Source organism: Rhinolophus hipposideros (genome assembly GCF_964194185.1).
Source record: "Rhinolophus hipposideros genome assembly, chromosome: 1".
NCBI lineage: Eukaryota > Metazoa > Chordata > Mammalia > Chiroptera > Rhinolophidae > Rhinolophus > Rhinolophus hipposideros.
The window spans coordinates 37,444,967-37,467,331 of record NC_138047.1 but is presented as its reverse complement, the minus strand read 5'-3'; the positions used below and the strand labels follow the sequence as shown (position 1 = coordinate 37,467,331).

The following is a 22,365-nucleotide window of genomic DNA, read 5'->3' as shown; positions in this document are numbered from 1 at the left end:
AAGTAGGGGAACACATCCTAAGTGGAGAGCTCAAGTACCAAGGCCCAGAGATGTGACTGGTCGTGATGTATACTACTTATTAAAACTTGTTTACTCTAGCTAAGGGGAAGGGTACTACATGTAGTTAACTTATGAGAAATGAAGCTAAGAAATGTAGGCAAGAGCCAGAACAGAGTATCTTTTATGCTAAATCCTAGCATCACTTCCTGGATAATCTTTCCCTTTCACATAAAAATGCGAGTAATGTTTATTGAGCACTTACTATGTGTCACTCTGTTCTAAGTGCTTTACATGTATTAACTCATTTAATTTTCACAATAATCCACACAATAGATACTATTTTTATGCCTTTTCTTACATAAGAGAAAACGGAAGTACAGAAAAGTCCCTAGTCACACAACTATATTTAAACTCAGGCAGTTTAAATCCAGAGGCCAAACATTAACCACTCTGCCTTTCATTAGTATGTGATACTTCGAATATTTAAAGCATTGAATTTTTTCAAGGTTATTTGGAGGCTATAGATTTTGTACAATATTTGTTCCTATTTATTCTTATTCTAGAATCATGCTGTTTAAATTGTGCTTTTTTATGTTTTCATATCTGAAGGTAGTCTATGCCTTCACTATTTTCTTTTTCAGATATTTTGGGAATTATTGCCTATTTATTCTTCAAGTGAACTTTCATAATAATTTTGTTTAAAATTTGAGAGCAGAAGATTTGAGTTAAAAGTGCATTAAATTTATAAATTAAATTGGAACGTATTCAGTGTTTCCGCCCAAGGAGTGCTATATATTTTTCATTTATTTTCATTCAAATTTATCAATACATTTTTGTAATTTTCTTACAATAAGTAACATTTAATAAGATTATTCTTAGATGTGTTATAATTTTTATGAAAGTATAATATCTTACTATGTTTTCTAATTCTTTTGTTGTGTTTTGTTTTGTTTTCTAATTCTTTATTATTGGTATATAAGAATGTTACTTATTTGCATATAATAGTTTTCCCGAAATTTGAAATAGTAAAATTACCACTCAAAAACTATAAAATTAGAAAAGGCATATATTATAGGCAATAATGTTCAAAACGTGCAGAAAAGATTTGGGTCAATAGAAAAGGCTACAAAGAAAATACCGCATTTTCTATTCACTGTTGATATATGTTTTAATCACACATTTGAACGATTTTCACTGATGCATTTTCATCTGATTTTTAGATGAAAACCTTATTATTCTCATAATAAGAGAATGAAACGTGTTGCTGGCTCTAGTAGAGCCACCTCCCTCAAATTACGTTGCTCTCCATGACCCATCCTGAGTCTCACAGTTCAAGCTAATCATTGACAGAGCTTTACAATCACAAGCTTTTACTGAAGCGTTGATAAGACAGTCAAGCAGTTAGTGGCAAATGAAGCCAGTCTGTGCGGCAAGATCTCCAGGGAATGAATGGATTTTTTTCAGTACTGAAGAAAGAAACATATGCTATAGGAAAACAATGTCCAACGCGGGACTGCAAAGATCTGTCATCCTGTCAGCATTTATTCTCCTAGGAGCTGTTACTGGATTCTCCGGAGACGGAAGAGCTATATGGTCTAAAAATCCTAATTATAGTCCGGTAAATGAAAGTCAGCTGTTTCTCTATGACACTTTTCCTAAAAACTTTTCCTGGGGCGTTGGCACTGGAGCATTTCAAGTGGAAGGGAATTGGAATACAGATGGAAAAGGTCCTTCTATATGGGATCATTTCATCCATACACACCTTAAAAATGTCAACAGCAATGATAGTTCCAGTGACAGTTACATTTTTCTGGAAAAAGACTTGTCGGCTTTGGATTTTATAGGAGTTTCTTTTTATCAATTTTCCATTTCCTGGCCAAGGCTCTTCCCTGACGGAATAGTAACAGTTGCCAACGCAAAGGGTCTGCAGTACTATAATACTCTTCTGGACGCTCTAGTACTTAGAAACATTGAACCTATAGTTACTTTATACCATTGGGATTTGCCTTTGGCACTGCAAGAAAAATATGGGGGGTGGAAAAATGAGACCATAATAGCTATCTTCAATGACTATGCCACATACTGTTTCCAGACATTTGGGGACCGTGTCAAATATTGGATTACAATTCACAACCCATATCTAGTTGCTTGGCATGGGTATGGGACAGGTATGCATGCCCCTGGAGAGAAAGAAAATCCAGCAGCTGTCTACTCTGTGGGACACAACCTGATCAAGGTACTGTATAGCTGGCTTCATATTGTAGCTTTAGAATATAAGGAGCAGGAGTTAAAAAAAAAAAAAAGACTAAGAAATGTATCTTCTTTTTAAAAAATTATCTTTACTGAAATCAACTCAACTAATTTTAGTCGAACTCACAAGTTCATCCTCAATTTCATATATAAAGTTGTATATTTTTATTTATCCAAGCTAATATTCATGTATTAATCCAATTATTGTCCTTAAAAGTTGTGTTTTTTAAATTTAACTATTTTAAAATCTACAGTTATACATTAGAGTATGAGAATATCAGTTTACTTGCATTCTGTGGAAAACAGTACTTCACAAATTTAATTGTTGAAACCCTTTTATGACAACATGCAGCCAATTCAGAATTAGGTTAAGACATGACCATTTCATATATGTATTTGTTGTTACTATTGCTATTCTTAGTGATACTTAGCTATATAAGAAGCTAACTAAATGTTAACTAACTGATACATACTAAATACAGGAATTGAAATAAACGTACTTCACAATTGGTTTTATTTGTGCTACATAGCAGAAAAGATGAGATTAATTGTTCGAGGGGTTAAAATTAAACTAGTAACATAAAAAACTGGGAAGACTGTGCTCTACTAAGTGTTTTAAAGCAGTATAGTTCAAAGCTTAGAGTTTATGTCGGGAAATGTTAAAATTATTAAACATTAGTGAAAATGTAAGCAAAATAATAGTTAATATTCATTGAGTGTTTACTATGTGCCACAGACGACATTAAACATTTTGCATGCATTATCACATTTAATCTTCATGATAAATTTATGAACTAGGTCCTATTATTATGCCCATTTTAAAGATGGGAAAATTGAAGCTTAGTGAGATTAAATAATTTGCCCATGGTTATGGAATAAAATGCAGCTGTTGTGAGCATGGTGTTTATAAATGACAACATAATTTAACACTAAATGTCTTTATTAAGAATGTTTTTAAAAGGGCGATCTTTGGGGAATTTTTAAGAGATTTTGCCTCACACTGAGTCTGATATCTAGAATCAGGTTTAACTGTTTGAGTCAACTAGTTTACTTGGGAAAATAAATTACTCTGGACGTCTGTTACATATTGAAAATGGGTTTCATAATGTGCTAAGAGAAGTAATCTGATTTCTAATAATCAAATGTTAAATACATAGAAAAAGAAAAATAGGAACATAAAATTACTCCATGTCTAAATTTGCACATACAAAAATATCTGCTAACCCTTCTTTTTGAAATTTCTGGATTATTATACATGTGCACTGTACTATAATTCAGTCATATCTGCTCTTGCAGCAAACAGGTTGCATATGATTTCAAGGTCATTTACATATCTTTGAATAGAGCTGTATATAGAACATATTAATGTGTGAGTATACTGTGATTTGGGAAATAATACCTTAAAGGGGAGAAAAGTTATAGCTATTAACTATGACTATCATGCATATATAAGTTAGAAAACTATTCACTTTATCTAATTCTTTTATTAAAACAATACATGCTCATGGAAATTGAGAAATATCAGATTGTACCAAAGGATACAGAGTGAAAAAGTTAAATTCCTCTCTTCCTCTCCACCTGACAATCCCAACCTTGAGGAAACTACTGTTAATAGTTTCTCACATAATCTATTTAAAGTTTTCTACCCAAATATATGTACATGTATGTTTATTTAACCTTTTAATTTTAAAATATTCTAAATTGTTGAAAGTTTTTGGTTACCTGGAAAAATGTTATCAATTAGAATTTTCATGAAAAATATGTTTAGTGGTTAATTTAAAGCCTCAAAAACTGTCTATTTGATTAAAAACAGACAGAAAAAAGTTGTAAATAGCAAATAGATATTGCTTCCAAACTTAGCATAAAAAAATGCTACACTTTCAAATGTTTTGCGTTTTCCTCTAATTTGAGATAAACTATGCCTTTAACATGAAATTAGCACTCTGACAGTGAGGTAAATTTTGTTTTAACCTGAGGGATCACATTTTTAAATTGTTGTGTTTTCCAGATAATTTCTTCCACCTCTTTAAAATTTCTAAATCACTAACCTAAATAAGGACCGTAAGGGGCCCCTTGAAATTAGTCAGAAAGTGAAATATGCTGCATAACCCAGTGACTTATAGTACCAGAGAGAAATCTTGCAATGGTTTGGTAGCCCGAGGTGAACTTGTTCTTCCCACTTGTCCCCTCTCTGCCTTTCCTTTAACAAAGAAAAGATTAACTTAATATTTTATGTTGCAATAAAATATTTATTCCTTATTATGCCACCCTGTGGCCAAGAGGAAGCATTCTTTATGATTAATTTTTAGTCCAAGACCATTTATTGAGTTAAAAAAAATCTAATATAAAACTAAGTTCATGGGTGCTTGTAGACCACTTTATTCCCCAATTCTCAGATATTGAAAAGACTGGGTAGTGGCTACTGGGGTCTTTTAAGTTCCAGGATGAACTTGAAAACTCCATCTCAGTCTGAAATGTCCTGGTTTGGAGGAAACCTGAATTGTCTAGCCAAGTCCTGAGATTGACCTGAAATTTCGATTCTGCTTTATTTATCTGTAATTTGTGCAACTACCTTGCCAAGCACCTATTATTATCCCCATTTTACAGAATTATATTTCTAACATGCATCATATAATTCCCCTGCATAAGATCCATTAGTGACTCCCCAAAGCTTTTGCGATGAAGCCCCAGTTTTTCATCAAGATCTTCAAGACACAACCCGGCCACCATTCCAGCCTCCTTCCTGGCCACTTTCCCATCCCCTCACTAATGCCAATCCCTTGTACCCCACACTCCACTATAATGCACAACTAGCAGTGTCTTGATTTTACCTTACTATTCTTCTCCACTCAGCCTCTACTAGTGCTCTATTCAACTAGAATGCCCTTCTTACTCCCTGCTTTGCCAATATATACTCAATTCAGGCAGCCACCATCTCTAAGTTATTCTTGACCAATTAGAGTTAGTGCCCCACTGAGGGCTCTCATAATAAGATGTGCATAGCACTCCTCCATATGATACTTTTCTGTCTCCCCAACTAGACCAAGTGCCTTGAAAGGAGAGGCTATTTTTCATGTCTTTATGTTTCCAGTACCTTGCACAGAATATTAGGTACGTTTATACTAGGTATAAACGTTTGCTGAATGAGTGATTTAGGACTTCTATCTTAAACCTGTAATCAAAGACCCAATCTCAAGTTCAAAATTCATATTTCACTGCATTATTGCTAATTCCTGAAATTGCCTATATTAATTCAGTGGTGTATTAGTCAGGTCTCTTTTGGTTGCAAATGACAGAACCCTAATTCAAGTTAGCTTAAGCAAAAAATGAGCCATTTCCTGGCTTGGTAACCAAATCACAGGAATAAATGGACCCAGTAACGAGGACACTCTCAGAGGCCCCTTATATCACTCTTTCATGTCCATTTTTTTCTTGTGGATTGGCGTCTCTCCTTTGTAGAGGAAAGATTTCTCTCTCCCAAGTTCAGTTTTTAAAATTCCAAACTATTTGGCCTATGCCCTCATCCCTCAGATCAGCGAAGCTCCAAAGTCTCACATTAGTACAGGCAGTAATAGAGTCTATTTTCATTTTATTTTCAGATCAATACATATGCATAATAATTTAAACTTGTGTATTTCTCCCCTGCTTAAAATGGAACATTGAGAGCCTCTGAGTAAACATGCAGAGGTTGAGGGAGATGAGTTTGCTCATGAGATAGTAGCTCATACATTTTATTATTCCACTAATTACTGCCAGCTTCCATGATAGCTTTGATCAATTCATGGCTTTAAATTACTATCTTTCATAGACATATGCTGTTTATGTATACAGGATTTCTCAACCTCAGCACTATGGACACTCTGAGCCAGACAGTTCTTTGTTGTGGTGAGCTGTCTTATACACTGTAGTATATTTAGCAGGTTTACCCACTAGATTCCAGTAGTACTCATGTCCCCAGGGTTGTGACAACCAAAAATGTCTCCAGACATTGCTAAATGTCCCCAGGGAAGGGGGGGGGACAAAATTGCTCTCCCTTCCCTCCCTTGAAAACCACTGACTTATACCTATAACAGACAACTGGTTAAAGGCATGAAGCATAAAAAGCAAGGACATTGAAACATAACCAGCATGAGGGACACAATAAACGATAATAATTTACAAAATTGCCTCAAAGAGATTTTCACCAAACCTATAAGTTGCAAACATAAACTCAAAATTAATTTATAGTATACCAAGATTTTTTAGGGGAAAAAACAATGCTTTAAGAAATATTAAATGAGGAAATAATGTTGGTGATTATATCTAGTTTGACTTTTCACATAATTGGGAATAAAGACTGTCCCTATTGGCTTTGTGTTATTTGTGAAATACTTGAAAGAGCTGCCCCAAACCATTTCTCTTGTATACGTAGTTATTTACAAACAAAACACTAAACTTATTTTTTGAAAGCTTGTACTTTTTAAAAAGCAAAATTTAAGAATTTAAGCGAAATGTTATAGAAACAATTTTTATTGTCGAAATGTTATAGAAACAATAAAAATTGTTTTTGATGCCATAACATCGTGTTTCACAAAGTTTAGTTTTTTTGTGTGTATCACTTTATATTGGCCTTTTTGCTGGCTTTTTTATTTGTTTGCATATCCAAGCACCACATGTACTATTATTTATTTAAATATTTTCCTATAAAATGTTAATTTTGAAAGGAAACTTTATATCTTACTAAATATGAGACCAATATTTTCTAATACCCTTAAAATAAATGTAACATTTAAAATTTAAAAATTAATTTTTTTATACCTAGTGTCATCTCCTATATAAAAAGAGATAGGCGTGCCAGACTTGGAAAACACCACAAAGCGTGTAAATTTTACTCCACATTTTAGTACATATTTTGTCCTAAAACCAAATACGGGTGTCATTTTAAAATGTGTCATAAAATGCTTTTTCTTACATAATTAAAATAATTTAAATAATGAAATCGTGTTTATTAGATGGTAAAATGTCAATACTTATGTTTGTTTGTATATTATGAGTATTTTAAATATCCATAATTTATTTTCTGACTATTTTCAATAAACTTTACAATCTTTAAATAGACTTACACAAATAAGTAGATGTCAACAGTGTTTTGTATACTACACACAAATGATGAAATGATTTTTTAAATTCCTCAGGGATTCAAGAGCTTACTTAATATTGTGAAAGAGGCTTTCAGGACAAGAAATGTTAGGAAACACTAATCTAGGTCAAGGCCTGACTAAATTGTTCCTGAGCCTGGGATATTTATTTCTTCCCTATTTTTCCAGCTCTTTGAGAAACTTTGCCTTAGCATTTCTTGGCACAATTCCCTCAGAGAAGCTCGCACAAGGATGGATATGTGTTAGATATTCAATGAATAATTCAACTGATTATTTGCTATTCAAAGACGATCTACTTTGTCCCAGAAAGGATTTAAAATTGCAATTGAATAGAACTGTATTTCAGGCACACATATACCCTAACACATACGTACTTAAACATAAACATGTAGTCTTTTCAGAACATGAACTTAATTATTTATGCCTGTTTCTATGAAAAATTTTCCATTGAAAGTACATCTTGAATGCAGAATGTTGAGTTGCAGAATGTTGACAACTCTTAAAGCTGAGTTACGTGCTCATACGTGTTCACTATACTATTCTTTCGATTTTTGTGTATTATGACAATTTCTACAATTAAAAGTAAAAACTAAAATAGAATAAAATAAAACAATCGCCGCTATATAGTTCAGTTCTTAAAGGCTCTGTCAAAATTCTTAACCAAAATTTAGTATGAAAACTGCAAAAACAGCTGTGAAAAAGCCACCATTCACGTAATTATTAATAGCTAAGGCTTCTTTACCAACAGACTACTGCAACTGCTTTCTTAAATAAGAAGACTGCAGTGTTTCACAAGCACATTTATATAGATTAAACGCCATTTTAAAATCTGTTCTGCCCAATCCCCTACAATATCTTGAAGACTGTAATATTTTGAAATGGAAATACTAGCAGAATCCTTTTTTAGTCTGTCTTGGTTAGATAGAAGCAAAATTTTCAAAGATCATCTGAAATGATGTTTTTACAATAAAGGAATATTTTAAAACTCCCTTGCTAAAGTTGGGTTGCAAGACAATAACATACAAAATTAATTTTTGCTAAATCTTGTAGCTAAAAATCTAACCCAAGCTTTTCTGTCAATGATGAGCAGAAAAAAGAAGCTTAAGAAAAAAACCCAAAGAACTTGTTATTTGCTATCTTTCACCACCTTCCCCTCCCACACACAAAAAAAACACAAAAACAAATGGGACAACAGAGGTTCGTCTTAAAGTGGAGGATTGAGATAATTATTACAGATAAACTTTTGATATTCTATAATACTATTCTTAATTATTATTATTATTATAAGAATACGTTATTGCATACCTACTGTAGTGTCAGAAACTATACTAGGTACTTCTCATATATCATCTCGTTTAATTCTCACGTCAACCCTAAAGGTAAGTATTCTTATAGTCATTTTATAGGTGATGAAACTGAAGCCAGAGAAATTGGCCTGAGGTTACACACCTGTCTAAGTGTGCTTTTACTCCATAAAAGTGTCAGAGCCAAAATGCAAATCTTGTCTGTGGGAATCCAAGCCAGCAAGGTTTAATGATATGAATTAGCGACCCAGCTTCCATGAAGAATTTACAGCTTAAAACCCATGGCAGCCATTTGTGTTGATACTGACTCAACAGATATTTGACTTTACTTTGCGTATGTAAAGGCCAAAACAATCTATCTACATGTTTTATTTCTCCACAAAATCTATGAACAATTTATCCCTGACTCATACATTAACATGAGGCTTTTCATTTGTCCCCATGAGTTTACTTTTCATTTGCTCAAAACTTTAGTGTTCCATTACAGTGATGTTAAATCACATACGTGTGCCCTTGGCAATACCATCTAAAGTGATTCAATTTATTAGCTAATGCATAGTACCTATATTATAATCCCGACTCATCTCCATTAGGACCTAAGACACCTCTAACAAAACATAGAAAATAATGATCAAACAAGTTAAAACTAGCACTATTACAGATGTTTCTAATCAAATTTGAATAAAACATAAAACCCGCTTGCAAGTAAGAATTGCCAAAGACAGATTCTATAACCAGAATACCATTGTTAGATATAAGAATCATGTAAAAAACCTAATGTAGATGAAAATTGGTATCTAAAACCTTCAAGAGAGCAATATTTACTTTTTCTAATCGTTAAGTAGAAAAAGTTACACTTCAGTGAATGATTAACAAGAGTTTAAATAGATGTAATTATAAATGCTCAGAGAATAACATTGTGATCATGTTTAAACAGCTTGATTTGATATGAATACTCTCATATCATACATGGAAAATTAGGTCCAACTGGAGATCAGAAAATATTGAGTAATGGTAACAGAATTGGATATGATGAATCTATGAAATGAGGAAAACATTACATTAAATTATAGTATAAAATAAGTCATTTAATTGCATATAAAAATCTTATTGAGAAAACTTAATTTTAGAAAATAGTCTATGTTAAAAGAAAAAAGCTATTGAACATTAACAACGATTCTTGATGAAAAGTAGTCGGGATGCTGTGAATAGATCAGAACCGTTTAACTTACTAACAAGTAATGAGTGCATCACAGAAGCAATTAAAGTGGTTCTAGGTACAGTGGTATCTCGGTTTTCCGCCGTCTCTGTTGACGAACATTTTGGTTTATGAATGCCGTAAACCTGGAAGTAAACGCTTCGGTTTTCAAACACGACTCAGAAGTCGAACATGTCACATGGCTTCCGCTGAGTGCAAGATCCTGAGGCCTAGCTGTCGGCTGTTTTCGAACGTTTCGGAACTTGTGGATTACGTTCGAAAACTGAGGTACCGCTGTAATCTGGTAGTGCTACTTGAAAATGTTTGGGATCAGGGAAGCCTTGAGGCTGGTGAAAACCAGGATCTTTTAGTATTTGTGGGAGTCCATCGGTTGGTTCTTCATAGGATCATATCTTGACCAGAGATTACGTGACTGAATCTTAAATAAAGGGCTGGGGTTTACCGTTATCAGATCTTCTTTCATGTTAACTACATATGCATTGTATGCCTCCTTCTTTTACCTTTAAATATCAACATACTGCTATGGAGTAAACAAACATTATTTAATATATAATGGAATCAAGAGTAACAACTTTTTATTTGCTTCTGTTTTTTCCTTTGAAATTTCTGGAACTTTGAAGAAACTAAAGAGTGATAGCATACAGCAATTAAATTCACTGACAGAAACTATCTGCTTCAACCAATTCTCTTGACTTTCTTAAATTACAAAAATAATGCATTTTTACTACAAAACATTTAAACAATACATAAAGACATAAAGTTAAAAATGAAGTATCCTTTTTTCTTACCCCGTAACTCCATATCCCAGAAGTAACAACTGCTAGCAGCTTGTTCAATATCCAAATATTTGTCTATGTATATACATAAACACATATATAGTCAAAATAAGTTTTACAGAATTCAAATCATATTACTACAGTAAGTTTTGGTTATCATTTCTGATTAATTGAAACATAAATCATACTCCCTTTTTTTAAGTTATTTCTGTACTTCCTTCTCCTATTAGAGGTCATAAGTCATCTAAATGTAGGAGCTATCATGTTAATCTTTTTTCTAAATGCCAATCATAGTGCCTTGTATTAGTTAAATAAGTGTTTACGGACCTGAATTTAAGGAAATAATCAGTATAAATGAAAAATAAAGACAAGTATAAAATGATAGCTGTGGGTTAAAGGAAACTCAGATAAATAAAAATGATGTATCTAAACTTGCTTTTGATGATGTGTATAGTTTCTGTAAGGGAAAAAAGCTAAACAGAATAGAAGGTAATATTGATGAATTGTCTGACTGGGCACTGAAGCAATGCTTCAGGGCGTGCGGCAGGATGAAGGCCTAATCAAACCATGACTTTCAGACAGCTTCTTTCCTTAATGGGTTCTTAGCACCCAAACACAGCTTTCTGAGGCCCTTTTTTTTTTTTTAATGCCATGGCTGTTACATACTCCTTGCATTTTCATAGCCTATTCAATCACATTTGAGTCTAAAGCGTAAAAGTGTGTTTCAAAGGCACATAATTTAATTTGCACAATGACATGACAGTGAACAAGAAGACTGAAGTACTTAGTTCTAATTCTAGCTTTGCCAGTAACTGAAACTTTGGGTAGGCTATTTATTTGCTGTGGGGGGTGGGGGACTTCAGCTTCTTAATCTATAATAGAAAAGAAATTTAACTGGACCAAGGGACCTTCGAGATCCATTCCCTACTTCTAACCAGCAGGCAAGAGCACAGAACTTGGAGCAATACAGCCAGGGCTTGACTTAACTCATGAAACTAGACAAGTTACTCTCTACCCCTTGGTTTCCTCTCCTGTAAAATGGGAATAACAGCACCTACCTCAAGAAATTTAAATGAGGTTTAAATGAGCTAGTGCATGGAAAGCATTTGGAACAGTGCCCTGGCACATTTGGCACTAGATGCATGTTAGTTTTTATTACTATTGATATTTTTTATTTTCTATGGTTCTTTAATCACTATTCTGTTATATTTGGTTATGAAAGTCACTCATCTTTAAGGACCATTTAATTATGACTTGTTTGAAGGTGATGATGTGTTAAACACTCTGCACGCAGAGCAATCCTGCCCTGTCACGCTAACATTGCCAGTGGTGTACAGGCTGCTCTCCTCAAGCAAGTGTAGAAGGGATTCATTTCCTCTGGTACCAGTGAGGACAGTATCCAATGCCAATATTGCTGGTTCTAGGAGAGAGGCCCAGGCAATCACACATAAATGGTACGTGCTGTGCTAGGCATTTGGACAACTACATGGTTTTCGGAGCACCCCAAATTTGTTGGCTGGTCTTCCAGGACTTTTCTAGATGATCCTGAATTCCAGACATACATAGATATTTTCCTCTCGGTATGCAGGCGTGCGAGATGATTCTCTCATTTTAGGACTGTTTTGTTCTTTTAATAACCAAGTACAACAGAAAGAAAATAAAATTTTAAAACAGCATGTTGTGGTTCATGTCCAGTGGACTTTCCCCAGCAGCTTCAAAATTTAGAACTTGTGGGACATACAGAAAGCAGGATGGTTTAATAAAGAGATCAGGGAGGCCTGGGTTCAAAGCCTAGCTCCACTAGTATCCAGGCTCTGGGAACTTCAGTTTCTCCTCTAAAATGGGAAAAATAAAAACTGCCTTGCAAAGGCTGTATTATCAAAACTATATGTCAGGTGATGAGGCTCTCCGGATGCTGAGGCTGGGGGACAGCCCTGCCCCCCGCTACCCTGCAACCCCAGCTGGGGATGTAATGGAGCTCTGAGTTCTGGCAGGCAGTGCCCCTGCCCACCCTCCTTCTCTCCAGTAGGGGAGACCAACACCCCCATGAAGGGACCAGCTGCCCTGCTTTTCCTCCATATCAGCCCTCTGGGCACCAGACCCTTCCTCCAAAAGAGGACACTGAGCCCAATAGAACCCTGGGGTGGGAGGGACAGCAGCATAGGAATGGAGGCATGCCCCCCCACCCCAGAAGTGAATAAAGATTGCTGAGCAGAGGGGAAAAAAAAGAAGAAAAAAAACTATATGTCAGGTGACCGACAACCTAATTGACCCATAGTGGGTATTCATTCAACAAGTATTCTATGCCAGGTTCTTCCTGGGGATCTGTGTGTCCAACTATGGACAAAATAGATATAGTCCCTGCACTCGGGAAGCTCGTAGGCCAGACATGGACTTACGTTGTGTGGGCCTGAGACAATCTGGGGGCCCTTTCCAGGAAAAATATACAAAATTATAAACATAAAAGTTGGTACAAAAGTATTTATTTAGAATTTAAAAAAATGTTACAGCAAATTACTTAGAGATAAAGTCTTAAGAGATGCAGTTTCCTTTTTTTCTGAGGTCTCTTTAGGGAATTTATCAAAAATACTTACCTAGAAATGCTTCTAATCACCTAGTCCACCTAGAACTTCTTACAGGGACCCATACAAGTCAGCAGCCCTGAAGCTTCAGCTTCCTTAGATTCGTGGTAAATTTGCCTTTGTGGTAGGCCCCAAAATCATAGGTCTTATTTTTGTTATTGTAATAATTATATTATTTGTAATTTCCAGAGTGGTTTCTACATTGGCTATCTTTAACTCTTCATTCCTAAATCCTGAGGAAAGGCTTCAAGTCACCAATCCAGTCTATTTTTAACTTCATGTTATATTCTGAGATATGGTCCTTTTGCATGAAAAAAAATTAGTAACAGGATTAGTATTATTAATTTAGTAATAACAGAAAGCTGAAAATATCATTCTACCCTCTGCAAAATTGGCGTGCAAATGTTTTCCCTGGGCAAGGAAGCTGAACTTCAGTAAAGCACCAATTTACTAAATACTAATTTCTTCTGAGCTCCCTTCTAATATCTGAGCTGCTTCATTTAATTAATTATGAACTTTATTCTACACCTTTTTCCTTTTGTATTGCCAGGTTTAGATTCCAGCTCAGGCATTCATTGAATTTAGCAATAATATAATAGAAATCAGAATTTATAAACAATAATAGCACCATTATTTTGAAGAAAGAAATATTATTAGAGTTTAGTTCATTCCTATGGGGAAATCTTGAAGCTATACAAACTGAGAATAATCAATGATTTGTTAAGATTATTTGAAAATATAATGACTGAAAAGAAAATCGGAGGAAATATTTTCTTTATGAAAGGTGGTAACTTTTATTAATATTTAAATTCTCTCCTAAGAATAATAAGGATAATAATATAGAGTTTCTAAGAGAATTTCAAGATTGTGGGGGGAAAATATTAAATAACAGTCACATAACATATTTTAAGGAAATAATAGTCACATAATTTTTTAACAATGAACAGTTAAGTTCACATATCTTAAGCACCCAATAAATATTTGTGGAATGCAGAATAAATGAATGAATGTTATATAATCTGGAAGAGCAATAATTATAATTAGTAGAAAATAATACAAAGAAGTGATGAGTAGATGAAAAAAAAGGAATCGAACTGAAATTAATCCCAGTTCAAATAGATAATGAATAAAACTCAATTGGCTACAAAAAAATCAAATGAGAACAAAGATGTTAGCCATGAAACTTGAGAGGTAAGGGAGAACTCTCTTCATGCCCACACAGATTCCCTACCGTTGTTTTCCATAGTTAGTTAAATTATTTCAGCTTGCTCTTTCAAAGTACTTCAAATTTACATTTGTGTAGTTTCCATAGGGTCTTCACATGTTACCTCATTCCATCTTCACCACAATTCCCTAGTGTTTATTTTTAGCTCAGTATAATGGAGGAGGGAACTGAGGCTGCTGAGAGGGAAATGATTTATCCAAGATAATAAAGCTAATCAGTAGCAGGGCCAGTACTAGAGACTGGGTGTCCTGCTTTCAAGACCCAGGTCTGTCCTCTATAGTACCATGTAGGTAAGTAGCACCTTTATATCATTCCTGATGGCCATTTATCCCTAAAAAGAGCAATCTATGTTTCAAAATAGATTGTCAAAGAACACTCATATCAAAAGACAAAATGTGTGGAAAGCAATTCAGAGTTATGCAAAACGACTTTAAAAATTGTTAGATAGTCATTTCTGGGATTAACTAAAGGAAATAAATCAAACATATTAAAAGCTATTTGGCCAAAGTTAGTTATTACAACATTATTTGTGACAGGAAAAGGGAAAGAGAGGAAGGAAAGAAGGAAAAAAGGAAGGAAGGAAGGAAGGAAGGAAGGAAGGAAGGAAGGAAGGAAGGAAGGAAGGAAAGAAGGAAAGAAGGAAAGAAGGAAGGAAAGAAAGAAGGAAGGTAATACTATCAAAAGAGATGACTAAGTAAATCATATTTCATCAAACTGATGAATTATCATACTGTTAAGATAATTAGGAAGAGTAAAAACAATGTGCAAAACGTTCAGAGAAATTTTAGCTGGGAAAAGCTGGAAGAGAACACAGAACTATGTGCTGTGATTGTGGAGGTTTATAGTTAATTTTTTTAATAGTTTTTATTTAATACTTTATTAAATCACTTTAACAATAAACAAGTACATAGTTCACATGAAGATACTTTGGCCAAAATGTGACTAAAATCATGCACAGATTTGGAAATTTAACTTTTGACAAATGATTAGAGAATAACATGCTGGGTTTGCTTATCTGTCTTCCACCCATGCCTTCCACAGTACTTCCTTCCACAAGTGTCCTGCCATGTCTTCCTGACCTCTAATCCCTTCTTCATTTTTGTTTCTAAAGTTATGCCAGCTATCTTATTTGCCTCCTATCATCCATTGAACTTATCTGAGTCTGGATATCCAGGGGCATCAAAGAGAACTGCTACACTAGACTAGCAGCTGTCTCTCAATGACATGAGCCCCTGATAGCTGGCTCAAAAAGAAAAAGCAGCTAACTTCCCCTTTAAGCTACTGAATCTAAAGAACAAAGGTTGAAGCTCCCTTAAATCAATCATTCCAAAGGTAGATGGCCTTGTACAGATAGAGGGTAACCTTGGAAAATCCCAGAATAACTATTGTGCAAGGTTGCAGGGCCCAGGTTGCACTCCCCTACCAATCCCAGTTTAGTTTTCCCAACAGCCCACCTTTATGAGCATCAGACCAAAAAACATATGTAGTTATCCCTGTTTCATCAAGATCTATGTCAAACTCACTATCTCTGACCAATACTTTTTACCTTGTTACTTAGCAAACAGGATCAAGTTATAACTATAATAAGCACCACCCAAAGAATCTCCCCCACATTCTCTACATGAGAATGGAGGGCTGTCTTCAGCCCAGAGCAGATAACCCTTGATACCTTGATAGCCTATGCAAATAGCAGCAAAGGTGAAAGAAATACTGTGAAATACGAAGGTCACCTTGGGGCATGACCATATGTGTGTGTGTGAGCGTATATATATACATATATATATATGTATATATATACATATATATATATGTATATATATACATATATATATATCTGGAGATTTTATATATATAAAATCTCCAGAAAACTTGCTTGGGAAGGTATTGCAAAAGAAGTATGTCTGTTGTCTTCTAAGCTGTCCTGTTGCTCATTAAAATGCTGATGCAACAAAGATTTTATCATAACTTAGGTCATCTTTCATATAATTACTGAAATATGCAACAGAAGGTCTATTTTAAAGAAACTCCCCCAACACCACCCCCACCTTTCTTTTTCCTATTAGGGCTAGTTCATTGCTAGTAGGACTGGTTTAATGAATTTGTACTGATTCCATCTCACTCTCCCTTTAGTATCTGATGGCATCATTATTTGCAAGGCAGCTAGTTTCTGGCTCAGAATCTTACACATGTTCAGAGCTTTACAGTTTATACATTGAAGGTGTGCAACAGCCCTGAAGAGACGTACTGATCACTGAGGCTTTTGTGGATGAAAGCACTGAGGTTTTTGGTGGATGAAAGCACTAGGGATTAAGAGATCGATTAGAATAAAGCAAAGAATGCTCCTTTTGAATTCTGGTAAAGCCTGACTGCTTTTGTTTCAAATCAGAAAAAAAGGTGGTTCTCCACACTTTAGATTGTGATTCCAGGCCCAGAAAAGCCCAGAAACAGTGGCTAAGACCACTTAAGGTGGAGTCTGTCCCTGGCTCCCAGAGGCTGGAACCTAAGGTTGGAGACAGGGGAGGAAGCTACAGTCTGAACAACTTGTCTGAGAGGAGAGCATTGTTAAAGATATTTGGGAACATTTGGGTGCTAAATGGTTCCAGGATTTCCAGTGAAAACCAAGGAAGACCAGATAGACAGAGGGGTAATACCTCGAGGCATCTACTTCAGAAAAATCTTTCAGGGAATGATTTAAATTAGCTCTTCTTGCATAAAGCAAAGAGGCACCAGTTTTGGAATCCTCACCCCTTATATTAACGCCTACCTTTACCTACCCGATCCGCATTTATGGAACATTTTTGGTGTCCACGGGCTCTATTAACTTTGAACTATTGTACATATTTGATTGTTATTGACCTACAAAAAGGCAGTTTCAGATAATTCAACCCAATATAAAGCATCTCTAATGAGCAAAAGGAAGTTAAGAAACAAAACTGAAAGCAGACGTTGTAAGTTAAAAGGGTTTGTAAGCTTGTTTCAGAAACAGCCAAATAGAGGAGAAATTGGGAAACCTGGGAAGAGGCAAGCAAGTCAACAGCTGAGGGAAAGAGAGATGGACACCGGTAAAGGATTATTTTATGATTGGCACTTGTAATGTGGGCTTGGGTATTTCACTGGCCTAGAATCCTTCACTGGAGTTCTTCACGTTTGCTTCTCCTTCTGATACAGCTCATGGCTCTTTACAGAACGGTGCCTTTTGGCTTTTCATTATTTTTCATTTCATGCCTTATTTTATATCATTTTATATGTTTCTTTTTCACACAATTCAGTCTCATTTCCCCAATAAGATTATTGGCTCCTGAGGGCAAGTTTCACTGACACTTATTTCAGCCTCTCAGGGCCAGCAAGATAGGCATTGAGTTAGCACTCATACCTATTACATAGACTGGAAACCAATCACGAGGCTCTGCTATAAGAGCTCAACCAGAAATGTAAACTCCGGGAGGACCAATAATAGTAACCTAGGCAGTAGCTCCTCAGTGCTCTATTCTATGCCACATACTTAATATATACATTAGCTCTACATCTAACAACAATTTTTCCAAGGGCATTTTTTTAACTTCATTGTACAGCAGAGAATACTAAGACATTTCAGAAAGGTTAAGTGACTTATTTAAGGCCACACAGTAAGTACCTGAACCTCAAGCCCAAGTGTGCTGACCTCAAGGCCCACACTCTTTCCACTGATTTTCTACTTTGTGCATGCCTGCCACCCATTTATAATAGTAACAATAGCTAAGGCTTATACTGAGGTTACTTTTTACCAGGAAGTGTTCTAAGGCCCATTATATACACTAATTCATTCACTCCTCACAACAAGCCTAGGAGATGGACTCTATTATTATTCATTTAGAGCCTGCATTATCCTGAACTTCTAAATAAGGTCCAAAAGGAGATTCTGTAGAACAACGAAAGATCACTGCTCCGTGTCTTTTTATCCGGAGAAAGAAACCCTATAATACACATAGTAGCTCACATTCACCCAGCCTCAAGAGGGCCCAGCAAAGGAGCCAGAGAAAAGAGAAGTAAGATGGAGCTTGGACTAGGGCTCTCTGCTTGCCCCTCGGCGGTCCTGTAGAAGAAGCTTTAGGTTGGAGACACAGGGAAGTGGACAGAGAGTAGAATTTGAGGTCAACAGGGCTCGCGGCAGTTTCCCCATGCATCTCCCTGTGCTTCATGAATTTGTTCATGGAAAGACCTTCTACCAGCCAAGTCAAAACCCTTGTAAGAACAATAAAGATTAATAATATTTTCTTCTTCTTAGGCTCATTCGAAAGTTTGGCATAACTACAATACAAATTTCCGCCCACATCAGAAGGGTTGGTTATCGATCACATTGGGATCCCACTGGATTGAACCAAACAGATCAGAAAACATGACAGATATACTCAAGTGCCAACAGTCCATGGTTTCTGTGCTCGGGTGGTTTGCCAACCCTATCCATGGGGATGGTGACTATCCAGAGATGATGAAAAAGGAGTTGCTCTCCATTCTGCCCCCTTTCTCTGAAGCAGAGAAGGATGAGGTGAGGGGCACAGCTGACTTCTTTGCCTTTTCCTTTGGACCCAACAATTTCAAGCCCCAGAATACCATGGATAAAATGGGACAAAATGTGTCACTCAATTTAAGAGAAGTGCTGAACTGGATTAAACTGGAATACGGCAACCCCCGAATTTTAATTACTGAGAATGGCTGGTTCACAGATAGTCATGTGGAAACAGAAGATACCACAGCAATCTACATGATGAAGAATTTCCTCAACCAGGTTCTGCAAGGTTGGTTGTATATTGGCTCAATTTTTAAAATTAAATCAATTAAATATGCTATAGCATCTTTAAAGTCACCTTTGAATATATGGTTGCTGTTGTTGGTGTTGGATTTTTGTATTGTCCAATGTTGACAGAATTTTTTAATGTTACTCTCATGTCCTTTTTTAGTAAAAGTTTGATTACTAACAATTGTCACCCCAATAAATTTAATTTAAAAAAAGTTTGAGAGAAAAGTAATTTCAGAGTGTAGATACATCCTTAATGGGCAATAAGATGCTGTCTCATTCTTTTAAAAGGACGTAATGCTAAAAGAGCTATGTCCAAAGTTTTCTAGCAGTAGTACTTTAAGATGTTGAAAGCTTTTCTTGAAATTGTCTCCTTTCACCTTATTACATGACTAAATGATTAAAAAAAAGAAAAGTATGAAGACAAAGAAGGAGCTGTGAATGGCAAAGATGAATAATTTCTATTGCTCCTGGATATTGTTCTGATCCCTACTTATTCCCTCATTCCTTTTCCATTACTCAAGGAGTGATATCTACAGGTGACTGTTACATGGTGATGGAAGAACTGCCTCTAGGTGGTAAACACACAATGTGATATATAGATGATGTAATACAGAATTGTACACTTGAAACCTATGTAACTTTACTAATCATTGGCACCCCAATAAACTTTAATTTAAAATATAAATAATGGAGCAGAAGACAAGCTCAAATTATGATGGTTCTGTCTACAGAGTTGGGCTCCATTTCATGCAACTATAAAGGAGTTGTTGGTGGACCCTTCTAAAACTCTGTAGCTCTCTTTAAAAGCCACAAGCCTGGAGGAAAATCCCAGGTTCTGCAGTACAGAGTGCTCAGGAAGGGACCTCAGGGAGAGTAAGATCCTGCTGCCCAAGCTGCAGGAAGGAGTAGCATGAAACAGAGCCATGCCCAGCCACAGGGCAATGCATATGGGGGATGGAGGGGGGCTTCCAGAGCAGAGGGCCTGGGCCACATGCCATTCACAGAGCAGAAAGGTGTCATCTCCCAGGTGTTACCCTTCCACCTCTCCTCAGCATTCTATAACACCAAAGGAACTAGAACCAGGGCCTGTTAAAATGTATATATCTCACAGGAATCTCTTGGCATGGATTTTTCTATCTTTTAGGAGAACGGTATCAGTGATAAAACCCCAAAAATGCAGAAGTGAGGCATTTCTATGAGAGAAATAAAAACTTTTAGGAAAGAGAAATGGTTCATGATTGACTTGGGTATTTGTTGCTTTTAAAGTTGCTGTTGATTTTCGTGTTTCATTGTTTTACCCAATTCTTAAGTTATTGAATCAGAGTTTTCAAGCAAGAAAGGTCCCGAGACATCATCTTTTCCAATCTTTTCTGTTTACAAATGAGGAAACTGAAGTTAAGAAACTTGCCCAATAGCACCCTCCCACCTCCTGCCCCTCAGCCCAGTGAGTTCTTGTTCTCTTACATCATTGTACTTCGTTCTCCTTCTTATATTTACACTCATTTGTGTTAATTCTCAAAGCTGGTGTTTGTGTCCCTGAAGGGTAGTTTCATAGAAGATAGTCTGTCCACAAACAGGAACCAGCCCAAGCTTGAAATGAGAAACTCTTGGTCATGAGCAAACATTGGTCCCAAAAAGTTCTGGAAATTACCATGCCCTCTGACAAAGACTTGCACACTAAATCTCAGAAATATTTTTAGTTTGATTCTTTAACTGTGTCATTTACTTGTTGGGGGGGGACCATTCTGGATGAAAATAACTGCCACTTTTCAGGTATAACCACGAAATTTCTATTTGATGTGATGGGCCTACAAATTAGGCAAAAGGTTGGTTTCACAATATACTGTCCCCTGACATGTTGTTAGTGAAGTCATAAACATGAACTAGCATGTTTAGGCCTCCAAACATCTCTGCTTTTTTTCCCTCTATGCAGCAATACGGTTTGATGAAATACAAGTGTTTGGTTACACGGCCTGGTCTCTCCTGGATGGCTTTGAATGGCAGGACGCTTACACCATTCGCCGAGGATTATTTTATGTGGATTTTAATAGTAAACAAAAAGAAAGAAAACCCAAGTCTTCAGCACATTACTATAAACAGATAATACAAGAAAATGGTTTTACTTTCAAAGAGTCCACACCAGATGTGCAGGGTCAGTTTCCCTGCAACTTCTCCTGGGGTGTCACTGAATCTGTCCTTATGGTAAGTGGCGACTTACAAATTTACTATAAACTGGGGCAAATAGTACACAATATTTTATTTCATGTACTCAGTGACAGCTAAGAGAGCTGTCAGACAATTTCAAATGCCGTGATTACTTGGAGGTTATGAAGGGAAGTTGGGGAAAGAGGAAGAGGAAGAGAAGAGTTAACGCTTACTAAGAGCTTTTCATGTGCCAGAACTCATGATGGAGACCTTGGTGATGGAGACCAAAAGGCTCCTCAAGGAGCACACAGTCCAGAGGGAACGTACAGTCATTTCTGTGAGAGGCACTTGTTAGTAGTGTCAAAATTACAGGAAAAAAATTTTAGATTTTTGTTTTGCCAAAAGTAAATTATTAGTGGCCCTTTAAGTGATTCCTGTTGTTTGATACATTTGGGTAATTTGCCTGATGAGGTCTCTGTATGGGGGGGGGGGGGGGGGGGGTCTCCGTACATGTCTCATTCCTCAACTTCTTCAGATAGTTATTCAAATGTCATGTCATGTTCTCAAAAATGCTTCCCTCCACTCCAAAAATATAACCCCATCACTATCACTTCTCATCCCACTTTCCTGCTTTATTTTTCTATATAGCATTCATCACTATCTAACTTACATGTACTTTACACATTCTTCTATTTCTCCAGATTATACTTATTGATATAATTGATATACAGCATTGTATAAGTGTAAAGTATACAACATGTTGGTTTGTTACACTTATATATCACAAAAAAAATTACCAACACAGTATTAGCTACAACCTGTATACTGTCACAAAATTCCCATTTCCTCCTTGTGAACATTTAAGATCTACTCTCTTAGCAACTTTCGAGTATATAATGCAGTATTATTAGCTATAGTTACATGCTGTACATTAGAGTCCCAGACTTGT

General features: G+C 35.9%; 1 protein-coding gene across 1 annotated transcript in view; it reads left to right on the top strand.

Moving 5' to 3' along the window:
- The first annotated feature begins 1,319 nt into the window (after positions 1-1,319).
- Positions 1,320-22,365, top strand: part of KLB (klotho beta) — a 33,560-nt gene continuing 12,514 nt past the window's right edge. Inside the window, exons 1-3 of the mRNA XM_081056485.1 lie at positions 1,320-2,236; positions 18,759-19,269; positions 21,205-21,473. Of these exons, the coding sequence (XP_080912611.1) occupies positions 1,412-2,236; positions 18,759-19,269; positions 21,205-21,473 (1,605 nt within the window). The 5' untranslated portion in view covers positions 1,320-1,411. The remainder of the gene's footprint in view (positions 2,237-18,758; positions 19,270-21,204; positions 21,474-22,365) is intronic.